Source organism: Malaclemys terrapin, chromosome 5 (assembly GCF_027887155.1).
Source record: "Malaclemys terrapin pileata isolate rMalTer1 chromosome 5, rMalTer1.hap1, whole genome shotgun sequence".
Taxonomy (NCBI): domain Eukaryota; kingdom Metazoa; phylum Chordata; order Testudines; family Emydidae; genus Malaclemys; species Malaclemys terrapin.
Genome location: NC_071509.1, coordinates 127,276,863 through 127,291,600, shown reverse-complemented (window position 1 = coordinate 127,291,600; position 14,738 = coordinate 127,276,863). Strand labels below are relative to the sequence as shown.

The following is a 14,738-nucleotide window of genomic DNA, read 5'->3' as shown; positions in this document are numbered from 1 at the left end:
ATATAAAACAAGTTCCCTGCCCTAACTGAGCTGACAATCCAAATAACATGACACAGCAAGATATTTTGCATCCTCTAGAAGGGAAAAGGGGAGCAGTAGACAGCTATTCTATTTGTTAGGCACATCTGTCATTAACCCTGGTTTTTAGAGATTTATAATCCTTGCACAAACTTCTCACTGGACTGAGACGTGCACTGTCATAACCCCAAAAAAGAAGGAATACTGTGCAACAATAAACATTACTTATGCTTAAGATGGATTCCACAGATAGGTTCCTTAAACATCTGCTGTTGTAAAAGTCCAGATGGTTTAAAATGAAATTTGAAAGCACTTAATTTCTAATATGATCTTATTGATATTGCTTAGCCTACCAATTTTTACATTTTTCTGTAAAAAAAACCGAATGGAAAAAACTGCCCACGGAGTTCTAGCTTTTATACCTGCATCTTCGAAGGATGCTGGTTTACTGCATATATCCTTTAATCTTAAAGCATTAGATTTTTATTTTTGAATGAATAAAGTTTAAAAAGAAAAACAAGCCACATCAAAATTATATTAAGATCCTGGATTACAACATATGAACGCACAGAAATTCAAAGTCAAGGATCAGCCCTCCATTACTAGGCATAACCATCCTGTTTGCTTAAATTCATAAACTTTGGTAGACACTAAACATCATGGATTGAATAGACACACTGGATTAATGGTTTATTACAACAATCTATAATCCACTAACAACCCTTCACCCCTCCTCCCTCCCTCCCTATGACTGGAGGGGTATTAAGGGACCATTCAAGGTGAAGTGGCCTGTGGAAATGTGTGTTAATTACTTATGCTAAACGATCTGTTCCACCTTGTATTTAGCTGTGACACTGATAAAGGGCAGGTCTCCATACGTGTAAAATGCTGCAGCTGCGCTGCTAAAGTAAAGATGCTCCTAGGCCAACTGGAGAGCTTTTCACACAGGGCTGTATACGGGGAGTGGGGTTAGGTCGGTATAACTACGTTGCTCAGGACTGAAGAAGAGCTCTGTGTAAATTTGTCTCTCTCACCAACAGAATTTGGCCCCATAAAAGATATTACCCCATCCACCTCATCTCTCTGTTTGCACCTAGACATTTGGAGATACAGCTATGAGCTGAACGTTGGCTTTATGTTTTTATGTATTTAATATAACAGTCCCTTACTGAGTGGCCTTTCTCACTATGCGGCACAACTTCTGTGAATGACGTTGGTGGCTAAGGCATGGTAAGTACAGTCTGTTTGTCAAGATTACTCCGAGGGGATGGAGTTTGAACAGAATATATATTGTACTTTCAGCATTAAAAACCTGTTAAAAAGCAAGTTTTCCTTCTCTGGTTGGTACAGTTTTCTGAACAACCTGAACAGAACAGTCTGTTGAAGGTTCCCTGAAACATCATCTTTTTTTTTTTTTTACAAAGTTCCCTCAATTGCAGCCATATGGTTCCAACTCAGCGGCCCAACCCTGTGCAATAGAGCAATTCAGCACTTAAGATGCAATGGGACTAAGCACGTGACTAAAGTTAAGCATGTGCTCAAATGCTCTGGTGAATAGGGATGGACTTAAACACATACTTAAAGGCTTGCGGCACTGCGGTCTCAAGTGCTGAAATCTGCTAATAATCAATTAAAAGAATTTTCAATACCCAAGTTTAAAAGTTTTAAACTTTATACCAGATCTTCCCCCCCAGGACAAATTCAGCCCATATTGCTAATGTTGACAGAACTTGGTAAAAAGAAGTGTAGGTCACCTTTGAGCAACACGTGGAAACTGAAACTATATTACAGTGTTTGTTACTAAGGTTGGAAGCTTCTACAGTGCGTAAGTGAGAGCTGTACCCTACTTTGAAAGAGTCATATGGACTATATTGCTTAAACTTTTAACACAAGAAACTTAACAGATGACAGATCTCTCAATTGCATTCTAGTGACCCAAATCTAATAGTAAAATGGATTAGAGAGAAAACTGTTAGAGCGGTTTCCTGCTACCTGCATTTTTTGGAAGGTACAGGAGGAATGCTGTCTGCATTACAGTGTGCAGCTTTGCTTCTGCAAGGCCAGGAAACTTGGAAGCAACTCCCACTCCACCCATTTTACTAATACCTCCTCCTCGTGTACGCCATCCTCACACAAAGATGGGGAAGGGTATCCAACTGCCTCATCATGAAGAGGAAAGGAGAAGGTATTCTGTCCATTTGTAGAACAGATAGGATATTAACAGTCTCAGCAAGATGCACCCTTTGGGAAAACACATCCCTACAATGTTAAACAATGCTGCCCAGGCTGACAGGCCCCCAAAACTGACCCCACTCTTCCCTGGACAGAGTGGACATTTTCCTCCTACCGTGTGTGTATAAATGTAATACTCATGAAAGGAACTGGAGCCACAGCCCGGGAGACAGCAGTCCTGTTTATCCAGAGAACAGGCACAGTGTGGGTAGGGGCAGAACCAGCTTCAGATAAATGCAAGTAACATCAGTGTGCCACCAGCCAACCTTTGGAGCTCCTCCTGGTGAAGGGTGCCTCATTCCTGACCCAGCTTGATTGCTCAGGTTGGTCAGAGAACAGATCAACTTCCACTCCCATTCAAGCCATGACATCTCTGATGAGATGGACAATAATGTTGCCAATTAGTACCAAGTGGGTCTGGGCTTTTTGTGTTGGGGAGACTTGTTCATTGGGAAGTGACCGAGACCGAATACATTTCACATCCATCAACAAACAGCATCAGACTTTCAGTCACTACCAACCTGGGCTGGATTCCAGCTGGCAACCTAGAGGCTCTATATCCCATTAGCAGCGCCTTGAGCAAACCATTTCCCCACCAGAAAGGACATTTAAAAGAAAGTTTAATGGTTTGGTCTCAGAGCCCATTAACAGGACACTGTCCCTTTAAACAATGGAATCCTTGCCCAAACACAGCCCTGTTTTCAATTACTCCCTTATCCCCTTTGAGTTAACAGAGCAGAGCGAAAACAATGTTTAAATCAGAATTGCTCACGCTCATGTATACATCAGGACTGGAAACGCTGTTTAAAAGTTAGCTGAGAAATAAGTGACATTAATAAAGAGATAGGTCGGTCATCATGCAAAAGGTCACTAAAGCTGCTCAAACTGAAAACAACAGTAAAGGATGCTTGGGTCACTCTGTTATCATGCACACTCAAACATGCTCTTGTGTTCTAGCAACAGACACATGCTATTTTTGTTTTATTTGTTTATCTTATAGAAAAAACATGCTGTTGAAGTATTTCTAAATGATTTGTGATGATCTTTCAGGGCATTCATAAGCACAGTAATCCCATCACAGCTGATGATTAGGAAAACAGAGCTAATGACTGCATCTCCGTGAGGCTATTCAGTAGAAAGGGCTTCTTAAATTAAATTTGATCCTACACTGGGCTTGACCCTCCTTTCATTTATAGATGTGTGTGACTTGGGGATGACATTACTGAGAAATTATGCTAGTAAAAATGGTGCGAGTAAGAAGAGAACCAGTCTCACTGCATCCACGATGGTTTGATATTTGCTCATTTTTAGGTATTGGTTCACCAACCACATAGCAATTTTGGCTCTGTCCACACGATGGTTAAAATTGTGCCAGCATCAATTGCGTATGAACACTGTTCCTCTGACCACGGCAGTCAGAGATTCTTTCTCTATAGCGCAGCGTGACTCTCAGAAGATCTCTGTACACATTGATCAGGGAATCAGAGCTATTATGCTAGCACGGTTTCAGCTATAGTGGACAAGGCCTTACAGCTGTACTAGGCCCAGAAAGGATAATGTCATTTTTAGAAACACTGTGCATTAACCCTAAAACGCAGCCAAATTTTATATTAGTAATTCACCAGAACACACAAACTACAACAACAAAAATCCACATAAGCAAAATAACTCCTTTCAAGCGCAGACCTGTTCTTTGGGATGCAGGAAGCTCATTGGTTGCAGGCAGAGTACCTGTTGGTCCAGTAGACAGTGCATAAGCCACAGAAGTCGCTGGAGCTCCTTGTCTGCCATGCTGGAAGGATGCACCAGAAGGAGGGGCGGGGAAAGAAGAGCCAGGATTCAAGCTTGTTGGAGAGGGTTGAGGTTGTCCTGGATATAACTGAGAGGGCGCGGAATGGGGAGAAGCAGGAGGCATATAGGGAGGGTTAGCGTAGGAGTTTGAAGCAGGAGGAGCAATAGGTTGTTGAGGCTGATAGAGTGCTGGTCCCCCCGTTCCATAAGAATACTGCTGTGTTGGCTGATAAGCTACATAGGGGGAGAAGAGGGAGAGGTTTTGTTAGTAACATTACTAGACTAGGAGAAAGCTACTATCCTCTCCAGTTTTGATGCCCCATTCCCTCTTCCTAGCTACCAAGGATCACAACTTTCCTCCTGATTTCAGTTGAGCAGAACACTTACATTTTAGACTAGTTTGATGGCTTAATAAGTAGAAAAATGCCCCGTCATGTAGGACACCTAACTTGAATAGCAAGCTCAGGCCTCAGATGTTGTGGGCCTTTCTCCAAAAGCCAGCTATGGCAGAGAGTCTTGCTACTGGTAGGTAATGAGCTAATACCCTAGCGCAGGTTAAAGGTGCCAGCTTGTTCCTCTCTGCAGTGGAGGATCAGATTTCACAGCAGCTTCCCTTAGGGGCAATGCCCACCTCCTCCCTTCCCAACCCACTTGAAATGGCTTCCTGGCTAGCCAGGTCCTACTCCCACAATGCGGTGCTTGGACTCAGAAGGCCATGTCACCTCACCCTGTTGCTGGAGCCTGGGAGGCAATGGGAATTATGTCCTTTTTCACAAAGACCTTGATTATCGGCAGCTCTCTGCTTCTCTCCCAAAACTCATAAGTGTCAGGCCATTACACAACCCATACACTACTTCTGTGGGAGCCTTCTAAATGTGGAAAGTTAGGAGCAACATCATCCACACGATGCCTCTGTCAGGTAGAAAAGTAAGGTCCCCACTTGACAGACGGGGAAGCCCATACAGAGGAGATAAATGACATCCTCGCAGTCATAGTTAGTAGCAGAACCAAGTCCAGGACTCAGGTCTCCTCCCCGATCTGATCATTAGATGACACAACTCAAACATTGTGCCTGGTCTAATCTTGGTGTTTGTCATTTCTCCTCTGCTCCCATAGGATCCTTTCTCCCTCTCTCTCTCCCCCCCGCACCCCGGTTACTCTTCCACATCCCGTGTTTCTTTTGTTATTATTTGTTTTAAACAGGCTACTGCAGCTTCCCCGTCCTCGTTAATCTCCATCTTTGCCCTTATCTATGGTCTCTTCCCTGTCCCATTCTCTCACTTTGAGCCGACTCTGCAATAGCTGAATTAGGTTAAGTTCCTTCTGAACAAGTAGGCATGCTGCTTGAGAAGTACCTGGCTCTGGAGTACTTGTAGGGATCTTTGGCCCTCTGAGCTTTTAGGAAGGGCCAGTCTAGGCCTCAAAATAAGATTTGTTGGTAGTCACCTGCTTAATTATAATTTAGCTGTTTAATATGCAGTGCCACATCATCCCTGACAAAATACCCCTCGGTATGGCGAGTGAGCGGGAACAGTAGCAGGAGCTTTTTGTGGATTCCTCCCTCACCCAAAAGGTGGCACTGGTTTCCCCATTGGTCTGAACCTCCCAAACAAACTCACTCATGCGAACGCTGTGTAAATAAGCCATTGCTACTTACTCTGTGGGTACGGCTGTCGTGCCCCCGCCTGCGGGTACACGGTGTAGCCGGGAGAGGTGGCCTGATGTGGCGACACATTCGGATGAGCAGCCCCGGGTGGCATAATAAAACCTGGGGGTGGAGGATTGTCTCCCTGGGAAACAAGAATGCAGTAAAGAGAAAAGAGATTAGATGTAGTCGGTGCTGCTAACAAGTCGCCAGAGGAGTCGTCGAATGGGATTTCACAATTTCATATTTAAAGGCCTTGAATTGACATGAACAGAAAATAGTCATCGCCATTGACATAACTGTGCTGATCATTCCACCACCTCCGTGAGCCAGGCTTTTTGAATATAAAGGTGAACCACAGCCAAAGTGATGCACTATCATTTAAACAGGAAATGAAGAAGCAGACATCCTTAGAACACAAACCCCTTCGATATAATGAAGAGATGATGTGTAGCAAGTCACAAAAAACTGCCATCTAGATATTTTAAGACACTTTTTAAAGGTTAAACCTGATATTTCCAACATTAGGGGGAAAGAGAGAGAAAAAGACTACTCTTGCAACACTTGCATGATTCCTCAGCCAAAAGGAAGCTATAGAAGTTCTCACTTGAACTTAAATTTTGACTAAACACCAGCTAATGCTTTTTCAAGGCTAGCCGTCCAGGTGATATCTGGAAATGTAACAAGAGCTGAATGGAAACAAAAAAATCAGATTGACCTGAACACCTGTTGCTGTCTCCCGAATGCACCGGAATGCATGAAGCATACAAACTGTATACGGGGGTATTTATTTAAAGGGAGCAGGATCTGCTCAAAGAGGAATAATGAATGTTATACCTGTGTGTCAGAGGGAGAGGCTGCAGGAGGATGGCTGGGAAGGGCAGTAGGAGTTTTGTTACTCCAGGTAGTGACAGTAGGGGCAATTCTAACCTGAATTGAACAAAGAAATACCAATCACGGAAAATAAAATAAAACAAAACAAAACAAAAACACCCTAAAGGGTATCACATTACCAGATGCAATGCAGGTTATAGGAACTCTGTGAACACACAAAAAATCAGGCATCCCAGTGCTTCAAAGCACCATGCAATCAAGATAATAAAATAAAAATAAAGACAGAGCCTAAATCATTGCATATTCAAAAGCAAAAAGAGAAGACAAGAGGTCAAGAGTGTTGGTATCTAAAGGGAACCACAGCAGGAAGATGGAGCATAGAGAAAGTACTAACAGTTAGAAAGCGGACTCGTGTTTGAACGGCATTATACATGCCCCTAAAGCCAGCTCTGTCAGAGTGTCATTATTACAAAGCCCCCTTTTATCACATTTTCGTAACTGCTGCAAAAATTCACCCCATGCTGAGGCCTCACACCAAGCAGCACTTACACAATAGCCTATAAGTTACAAGGCTTCAATGAAATGGAAGTTGACTGCCTTCATGTAAGTGGGGTTTGTTCAACTTGGGTTCAGATGACCCTCTCAGGTGTTTTATTTTAAAAAGTAAAATTTGAAATCCAGCTGTAGCACATGCTTCTTTCTCAGTGTTAGTCTCTTCCCACAACTGGGTCCTCAGAGTTCCCACGGGATACCAGATATCTCCTATGCCCATGTTTTCCGTACTTTCCCAAGCCCTCAGCCCTACATTGTAATCATTATCTTCCTGACCAAGGATGAATGAGCAGGACTCTGTTGGCTCATCTAGATCACATCTTTAGCTGCGGAGAGAGGGCACTGTTGAGGAATGGGAGATACTGCCGTACACTGAATTCATAGTGCCTACGTTGGATGTCAGAGGAAGGAGACAGGAGGTGAGCCTTAAATCCAGGTCTTTGCATAGTTAGAGTAAAAGCAACAACATTAAGTTACCACCTGGCTCAGGAATGACTTTAATACACCTACTTCTAATAATAGCGACGGTTTGTTTAGTCTGGAGAAGAGAAGACTGAGAGGGGACATGATAACAGTTTTCAAGTACATAAAAGGTTGTTACAAGGAGGAGGGAGAAAAATTGTTCTTCTTAACTTCTGAGGACAGGACAAGAAGCAATGGGCTTAAATTGCAGCAAGGACGGTTTAGGTTGGACATTAGGAAAAACTTCTTAACTGTCAGGGTGGTTAAGCACTGGAATGAATTGCCTAGGGAGGTTGTGGAATCTCCATCATTGGGGATTTTTAAGAGCAGGTTGGACAAACACCTGTCACGGATGATCTAAATAATACTCAGTCCTGCCACGAGTGCAGGGGACTGGACTAGATGACTTCTCGAGGTCCCTTCCAGTTCTATGATTCTATGTATTTTTTTGATATAATGAGCCATTACAACAACAAATATGAACATTTTAATAACTTCCTAAATATGTATGTGCATGATTTGATCAATAATCAGTTTGCAATTTTAAAAAGTTAATTAGATGCTTTTCGCCTACTGAAAAAAAAAAAAAGGTATTTTAATGCAACACAGACAGAGACCCATAATTAAGCACATGTTTAAGTGCTGGCCTGAACAGGAATGATGGACTTACACATGTGTTTAAGTGCTCTCCTAAGTTGGGGTCAATGGCAATGAAACGAAAAGGGAAGGCTCAAATACTACGTTTTACTTTGCTCTGTCCAATCTACATACTGTTGCATGTCCGTCTGTAACACCCCGTTAATATCAAATCCCTGCAGTACCTAAATGTGGAATTGTGTTTTTAACACAAGGAACCTGCAAGTCAAAAATTTCTTTGCACAGTTCACTTGGAATGTACTTGTTGGTTTGAGTTTAAACCATAATTTTACCTGTATGTAAGTTTGGTTGTTTTTTATTAAATAAGCAGAGGCAGTTCTCCCATCCCCTTCCTAGCATTTAACTCTAACGGGTAGAAAACGTGAAACTTCAGTATGTAGTATTACCAAGACCATCTCGTATCTAGGAAAGTTAACATTTTCCATAACAGAACATGAAGGTTATTGCAACTGCAATATCACCTTTAAATACAATTCATTGGTTACAGGAAGGAAGGTGAGAGAGAAACAGAAAGGAAAAGCTGGTTTAATTATTTGTAATAAAGTATCTGAAATCAAGCACAGAAATGTTTGCATAAATCTAATGAAGTCTTATGCCCACTCTGAAAGTTACTTTTCGTAAGTTCTACATCCAGGATATCATTTGGGGTTAACTCTGCAGTAAGGCATTCAAAGCCACCGATATACAAAGGAGGACAACAATGCCAAACACCCTGACCCTTCAGCCTTTCCTCTTCCTTCTGCCCTCAAAAAGACAAATAATTTCGTTTCCCCTGATGCGATGCGATGCAGCATAACCCCCTCCGCAGCCAGAATCCAAAAAAGCTGGGAAGATGCAACTACTTGATTTTCTTGAAGCATCTGATGCCTCAAGGCCAGAAAGTGTGAGCATTCCAGTAAATCCACACCGTCAGCACCCAGGATGTGAAGGGAAACCCAAAGCGCAGACCTAGTTTCTCATTTCCATTTTCTCCATTTAAAAACAGTTCCTATACCACTAATACACGCCTTCCGTTCTCAAGGAATTAACTGAAAGCAGCTAGTGGCAAAAGGGCCAGCCGATCAACAATGGCTTGCTAATGGATTGGCAATCACACTTAAACTAGGGGAACAGCTGAGATGGCGTGTCTCACACCATCCCATGGCAGTAATGGCAAACCTGTTTTCCCCCATTCTACCATGTAGTCTGATTTGGTACAGCCTTGAGTCCAATCTAGCACAAAGGTCCCCAACCTCCTGTATATCTCATTTGCCTTCCCACCCAACGCCCCCCAAACAACTTCCTCCTCTACCCCAGACTCACTCACTCATTCTTCCAGCACATCTCATGCTCTGGTCTTCCAGGCCTCCTTCACCAGCACCTCTACCCTGTCCAGGGTGCATATGTTCTCCATACACAGCTCCTACTCCACCTGCCTCTTCCCCACACCTTGGGGAAGAGATTTTAAGCATGAGGCTGTACTGGCCACCCAATCCGTCCATCACTGGACTCACAGCATGGGCCAGCGGAATCGGCATCACCTGTCATGAGTTTGGTATTGCAGCTGTGCAGCAATTTGTCTGGCCGATTACAGAGCAGAGTGAATAGCCAGCCCGACCTTAGCTGAAGAGATGGTTACTGCATGACATGACTGCATCTCAAAGGCTGCATGTCGGAGGGGAACATAAACATAAAAAAATCCCCGAAGCTATAGTGCTTTGCACTGAAATACATTTGAAATTAAAGGAAAAAAAATATCTCCAACCCCAGGCTGCTTGATAAGATATGTGAGAGGTGTTTCCAAAAGGAGGCATCTACGCAGATGGCAAGAAAGCACAAAGGAATTGCTGTCCAAAGGACTTGTAGGCACATCACACACACTTCGGATTCATGAAAGGAAACAAAGTGCACAAGCCATCATCTTCAAACCCCACGCAGTGGAAGCACTGCTTCAGCTTGACTGCTGTAAATCATTTACCTGCTGATAATACTGCTGGGCTGGGCCTTGGGGCATCTGCATTTGTCCAGCCACAGATCCAGCTCGTCCCTTGGGCATGGGCTCTCTCTCATACGGGGACTTTGGGGTCTCCTGTCCCACTGGAAGTTCTCCCTGGGCTCTGCAAAGTCTGTCCCGCAACAGCATGATCTTTGGCTATAAATAGTAAACCAAAGCAAACATATAATTACACCCAGTGGAATCTGTGGCCTCGAATCAGCAGATGGATGGCAACTTACTGATCAGTTAAACTTCAAATGACTGTTCAGAAGAGGACAGGATACTCCACTGAACAGTGTTCTGGTTGGCTGAAGCAAATCTGTTCGTCGGCCAAAAAACAGGCATTCCAGCTGGATCCGGTGCAAGTGACTCTACTGGAAGTGTGGGTTGAATCCCAAGTTTGGTATTCTCATTCCCAGGCCGGCAGTGGTGGGAATGCCACAGAATTGTGGAGAGAGGGGGAAAATGGGGCATGGGGGGTGATTGCAGCTACAACCACTAGTGACTGGCTCTAGAGGGCTCTTCTAGAGAATGGCATGCCAAGAAGGGAGAAGAATGAAATGCAATTCTCACAGCTCAGAGTGACAAGAAGAAGAACTTCAGAATATATACAGGAATTAACTGATAGTCCAATAGCCACCCTGCAAAACCTATGGAATTCACAGTAAGTGGTTAGCAGGAGAGGAATTAAACCATTCATTGTAAGAGAGCACTTGGGGACCACAAAGCAAAGACTTGGCTTTACCTTGATTTATTTTCCAAACCTCCCCCCCCCCCTTTTAACTTCTGAGGCACCAGGAGACGATTATATTGAGACCGTGTTCCATTCCAGTGACTTTTCCCACCTACCCACAATAATAATCTCTGTCAATGCAGTTCTGAGCGGGAAGAAGAACCCCAAACCACATTGGAACATGTCTTCAAGTGACAGTTTTCTACACTATATGTGCCACGCAAAGGTCTTCAATTAAAGCTTGTTCATCTAGAAGGGGGCAGAAGGAAAGTTAAGGCCACTTACCTGGTTGGTGTCTGCCGGAAGGAAAGCCAATGCAGTAGCAATGCTGCCCTGTGCAGCCAACAGATTGGCATACTGACTCATCTTCTCAGCCAGAAGAGCCCCGACAGCATCAGCATCCATAGATCGTGTAAACTGCACAGCCTTACGCAGGATTACTACTTTCTCAATGAGGTCCTGGGGGATTATGACAGAGGGAAAAACAGCAACTTAATGGGATCAACTGAGAGAAAATGGCCACTAACTACAGCATGTCAGTAACAGACTCGAGGTCAACCTTGCATACTACACAGTTCTCATTACATTATTTTAAACAGAGTGAAAATAAAGATTTTCCCAATCATTATTAGCTGGTTTTCTGTGTAACATTCAGAGACAGCAAGATAATAGAACAGTAATCGGTGACCATTAATTTCAGTGCATTTTAAAATGTACTGACATTAAATAAACCAGTAGTAATCTGGTTACTCCATAAAGAAAAGCTTTTTTAAATTCTTATTTTATGAGATCTAAGGTACCTGTTGATTATCAGCAGCCATTTTTTCTAGTATTAGTCAACAAAAGAAGGTTATTTACTGCTGTTACAAAATTTTTCTAGAAACATAAAGCAGAGATGGGAAAGACCAGTTAGGTCATCTAATCCATCTTCTCGCCAATGCAGGATTGTTCCCTAACTTACCATTAATAGTGATTTGGCAATTCTAGTTTTAACCGTCTTAAGCAAAGAGGATTCAACCACTCCCTCTGGGAGACTATTCCACAGTCTAATCGTTCTTACTGACAAGAAATTGTTCTTGATATTCATCATAAATTTTCAATTTCTTGATTCCATTCCATGACTCCTAGTTAAACCCATGTACCATTCAAAATAATTCTCCTCATTGCTTGCACCACCCTTTAACAACTGTGCCTCTGTATGTGCAGCCCAAAACTGCATTGGCCCTTTTTTTCAAAAATTTTAACTACCAAACAGCACTGCAAACTCCGTGTTCAACGAAATGTCTACTATCAACCCTTGCTCTCTTTCTGAAACCTATTCCCCAGTTTCCTCCTTCCCATTGACCAGCTGTGTTTTGGATTATTTTTCTCCCAGATGTCATTAGTATTTTTTTCCCCCAGTTGCATCTCACCTAGGATGACCAGATGTCTCGATTTTATAGGGATAGTCCCAATATTCGGGGCTTTGTCTTATACAGTATAGGTGCCTATTATCCCCCACTCCCCGGCCCCTGTCCGATTTTTCATACTTGCTATCTGGTCATCCTAATCTCATTGTGTTATTTTCTGTTCACATTTCTTATCTTTCTCTTATTCCTCCATCCTCACTGGTGTTTGCAATAGCTCCCAGTTTAGTATAATTTGTTAATTTCATTCATGTACAGTTTACTCCCTCTTCTAGACCATTAATGAAGGTACAGTGTTTAAAAAATCCAGACCCACACATGAATCGCAATAGTACACCACTAATATTGTGTGTTTATTGGACTGTTCTCTAGTTCAGTCATGTTTTTTTCCCAGTAAGTGAATATCTTAATAAATAGGCAAGCTCCTCCCGCCCCGTCCCCCAGGATTAAAATAATAGTTTCTGGGATGTCCAGCTCTCCCATATCACCGTTCGCTGAGGCCTAATATTAGCTCATTTGTGGTTTTTATAGTCTGAACTGGTGAAGCAAAACAATCAAAATGCAAATTCAAATCTGAGATATTTTTGTAACAAGGAAATCTTGTTCAGAAGACTGAAAAGTAATTCTAGTTATTTGAAATTCAACTACAAATACATGATAACATAAAATACAGTTCAAAAATATTTCTGTTTTCTTCAGCCTACTGCAAATATTGACCTGCGTGGCAGTATTACAATAAGCTACTTCTAAAATTGAAGTCCAAAGCAATTTCATAGGACAGCATCATAAAAAGAAAAAATGCAAGAATTCCCTTATAGTGGGGAAACAGATATTGACTTTGCCTTAAGCACAACACATATATATAAGTCCAAAAAATAAATATATCCATGTCCACCTTCAAAAACACCTGTGACTAACTATTCTGGGTTTTACTTTTAGGTACTTGGTCCCCAAAGTTTCTAAACCATCTATTCCAAAAGCAAGAATTACAAAACAAATCAAGGTCTCTAATGAATTTAAATGATATATCAACCCTTGCAAAGAAAGTATATAAATTAAAAATGCAACAGCCTTATTTTTACAAGCTGAGATAAACATTGAACATGTTTTGCAATATAGTGTCACCACAGGCCATTTATAAATAATCTTATTTTACTCATTAAAGTAACACATCACTTTAATGCTGAGAGATATGCAAGTGTGTCAAAATCCCGTATAAAAATAAACTTATTTAAAAGCCAAACTCACATACTTACCAAAAGTACCACACCAAATTATTACAGCATGTCACTCAACACTTTTCTTCACAAAGACACTAACCTGAAGGGACAAGGGGCTATTTCCATCCTGAGCTCTAGTCCAACACGCAACTAGTTTCTCTACATTCCCAGCACAAATATAACACAGACAAGCCTGTGTCTGCAGGAGATTGTCCCCTTCGTTTTCAAGTCTAGTGCCCAACAGATCTAAGAATTATAAACAAAAAGCATTTGAGTCATCTCATAAAATACTTCATAATTAAAACAAAGTACCACTCAGGATGCTTGGACTAGCTCTAAGTAAGACAATGAAAATCCCTGTGATACTCAAATATATGCCAAAACTCTAAATTTAGCAAAATGTAGAAGAAGACGACAATTAAAATTGTCATTGTTTTGTGCGTACCCACTCGGTCATTTAGGGTGCTGTTGAAAATGTTACCCATCTTGCACAGAGGGAATGCAGGCATTGTGACACTTTCCTGCTACTGCTTGGCCAATGTGGCTCAGTGTTTATCTGCAGTCATAGGAACCTAAAGTGTGGGAACCCTCTTCCCTGACACTCATGCTGAAAACAGACTAATTGTGCAACATGTTCATGTGTCCAAAGGGGACAAATGATGGGGGCTAGTCTGAACTTGTCTTACATTTTGCTGTTTATTTGCATGTGTCTGGCAATCGGATTTGCTAGCACAATATATTTTGTCTTGTAGCTGTGGCAGTATCCATCATGTGAGTAATGTTAATAAGGTTTAGAACATAAGGCTGGTGTAACCTTGGCTAGCCATTGGTTTATTATGCTAATAAGGCGAGGTGAGACAGCGTGGTATGCAGGAGTGAACACATGATGTGGGTGGCTGGATTTCCTCTACATTCACCCTGGATTTCCTACTGACTTGCTGTGTGGTCTTTGGTGAGTCTCAAGGACTTCATCCACTGATTTCAACAGAAGCAAGAGCAAGCCTTTAACTCCTCTCTGCCTCGGTGTGGGCATCTGTGGAAAGGAGACAGCACTTCCCTCCTCCTAGCCATGGTGGGAGAATTAATTTTTCCAAGGTGCTTTAACAACTTAAAGTGCTAACACGGTTGTATACAGAAACAGCTACACTCAGACCAATGGTCCATCAAGCCAGTATCCGGTCTTCTGACACTGACCAATGCCACATATTTCAAA

General features: G+C 42.2%; 1 protein-coding gene across 9 annotated transcripts in view; it reads right to left on the bottom strand.

Moving 5' to 3' along the window:
- The window catches only part of SEC31A (SEC31 homolog A, COPII coat complex component), a 71,125-nt gene that overhangs the window by 12,782 nt on the left and 43,605 nt on the right, over positions 1 to 14,738 (bottom strand). For 2 of the 9 annotated variants that reach the window (XM_054031104.1, XM_054031105.1), the window contains exons 18-23: positions 13,626 to 13,771; positions 11,185 to 11,358; positions 10,149 to 10,322; positions 6,524 to 6,616; positions 5,699 to 5,831; positions 3,937 to 4,275 (exon numbers count right to left, since the gene is read on the bottom strand). In XM_054031104.1, the coding sequence (XP_053887079.1) occupies positions 3,937 to 4,275; positions 5,699 to 5,831; positions 6,524 to 6,616; positions 10,149 to 10,322; positions 11,185 to 11,358; positions 13,626 to 13,771 (1,059 nt within the window). The remainder of the gene's footprint in view (positions 1 to 3,936; positions 4,276 to 5,698; positions 5,832 to 6,523; positions 6,617 to 10,148; positions 10,323 to 11,184; positions 11,359 to 13,625; positions 13,772 to 14,738) is intronic. The other 7 variants (XM_054031106.1, XM_054031107.1, XM_054031108.1 and 4 more) reach the window with 5 other exon arrangements.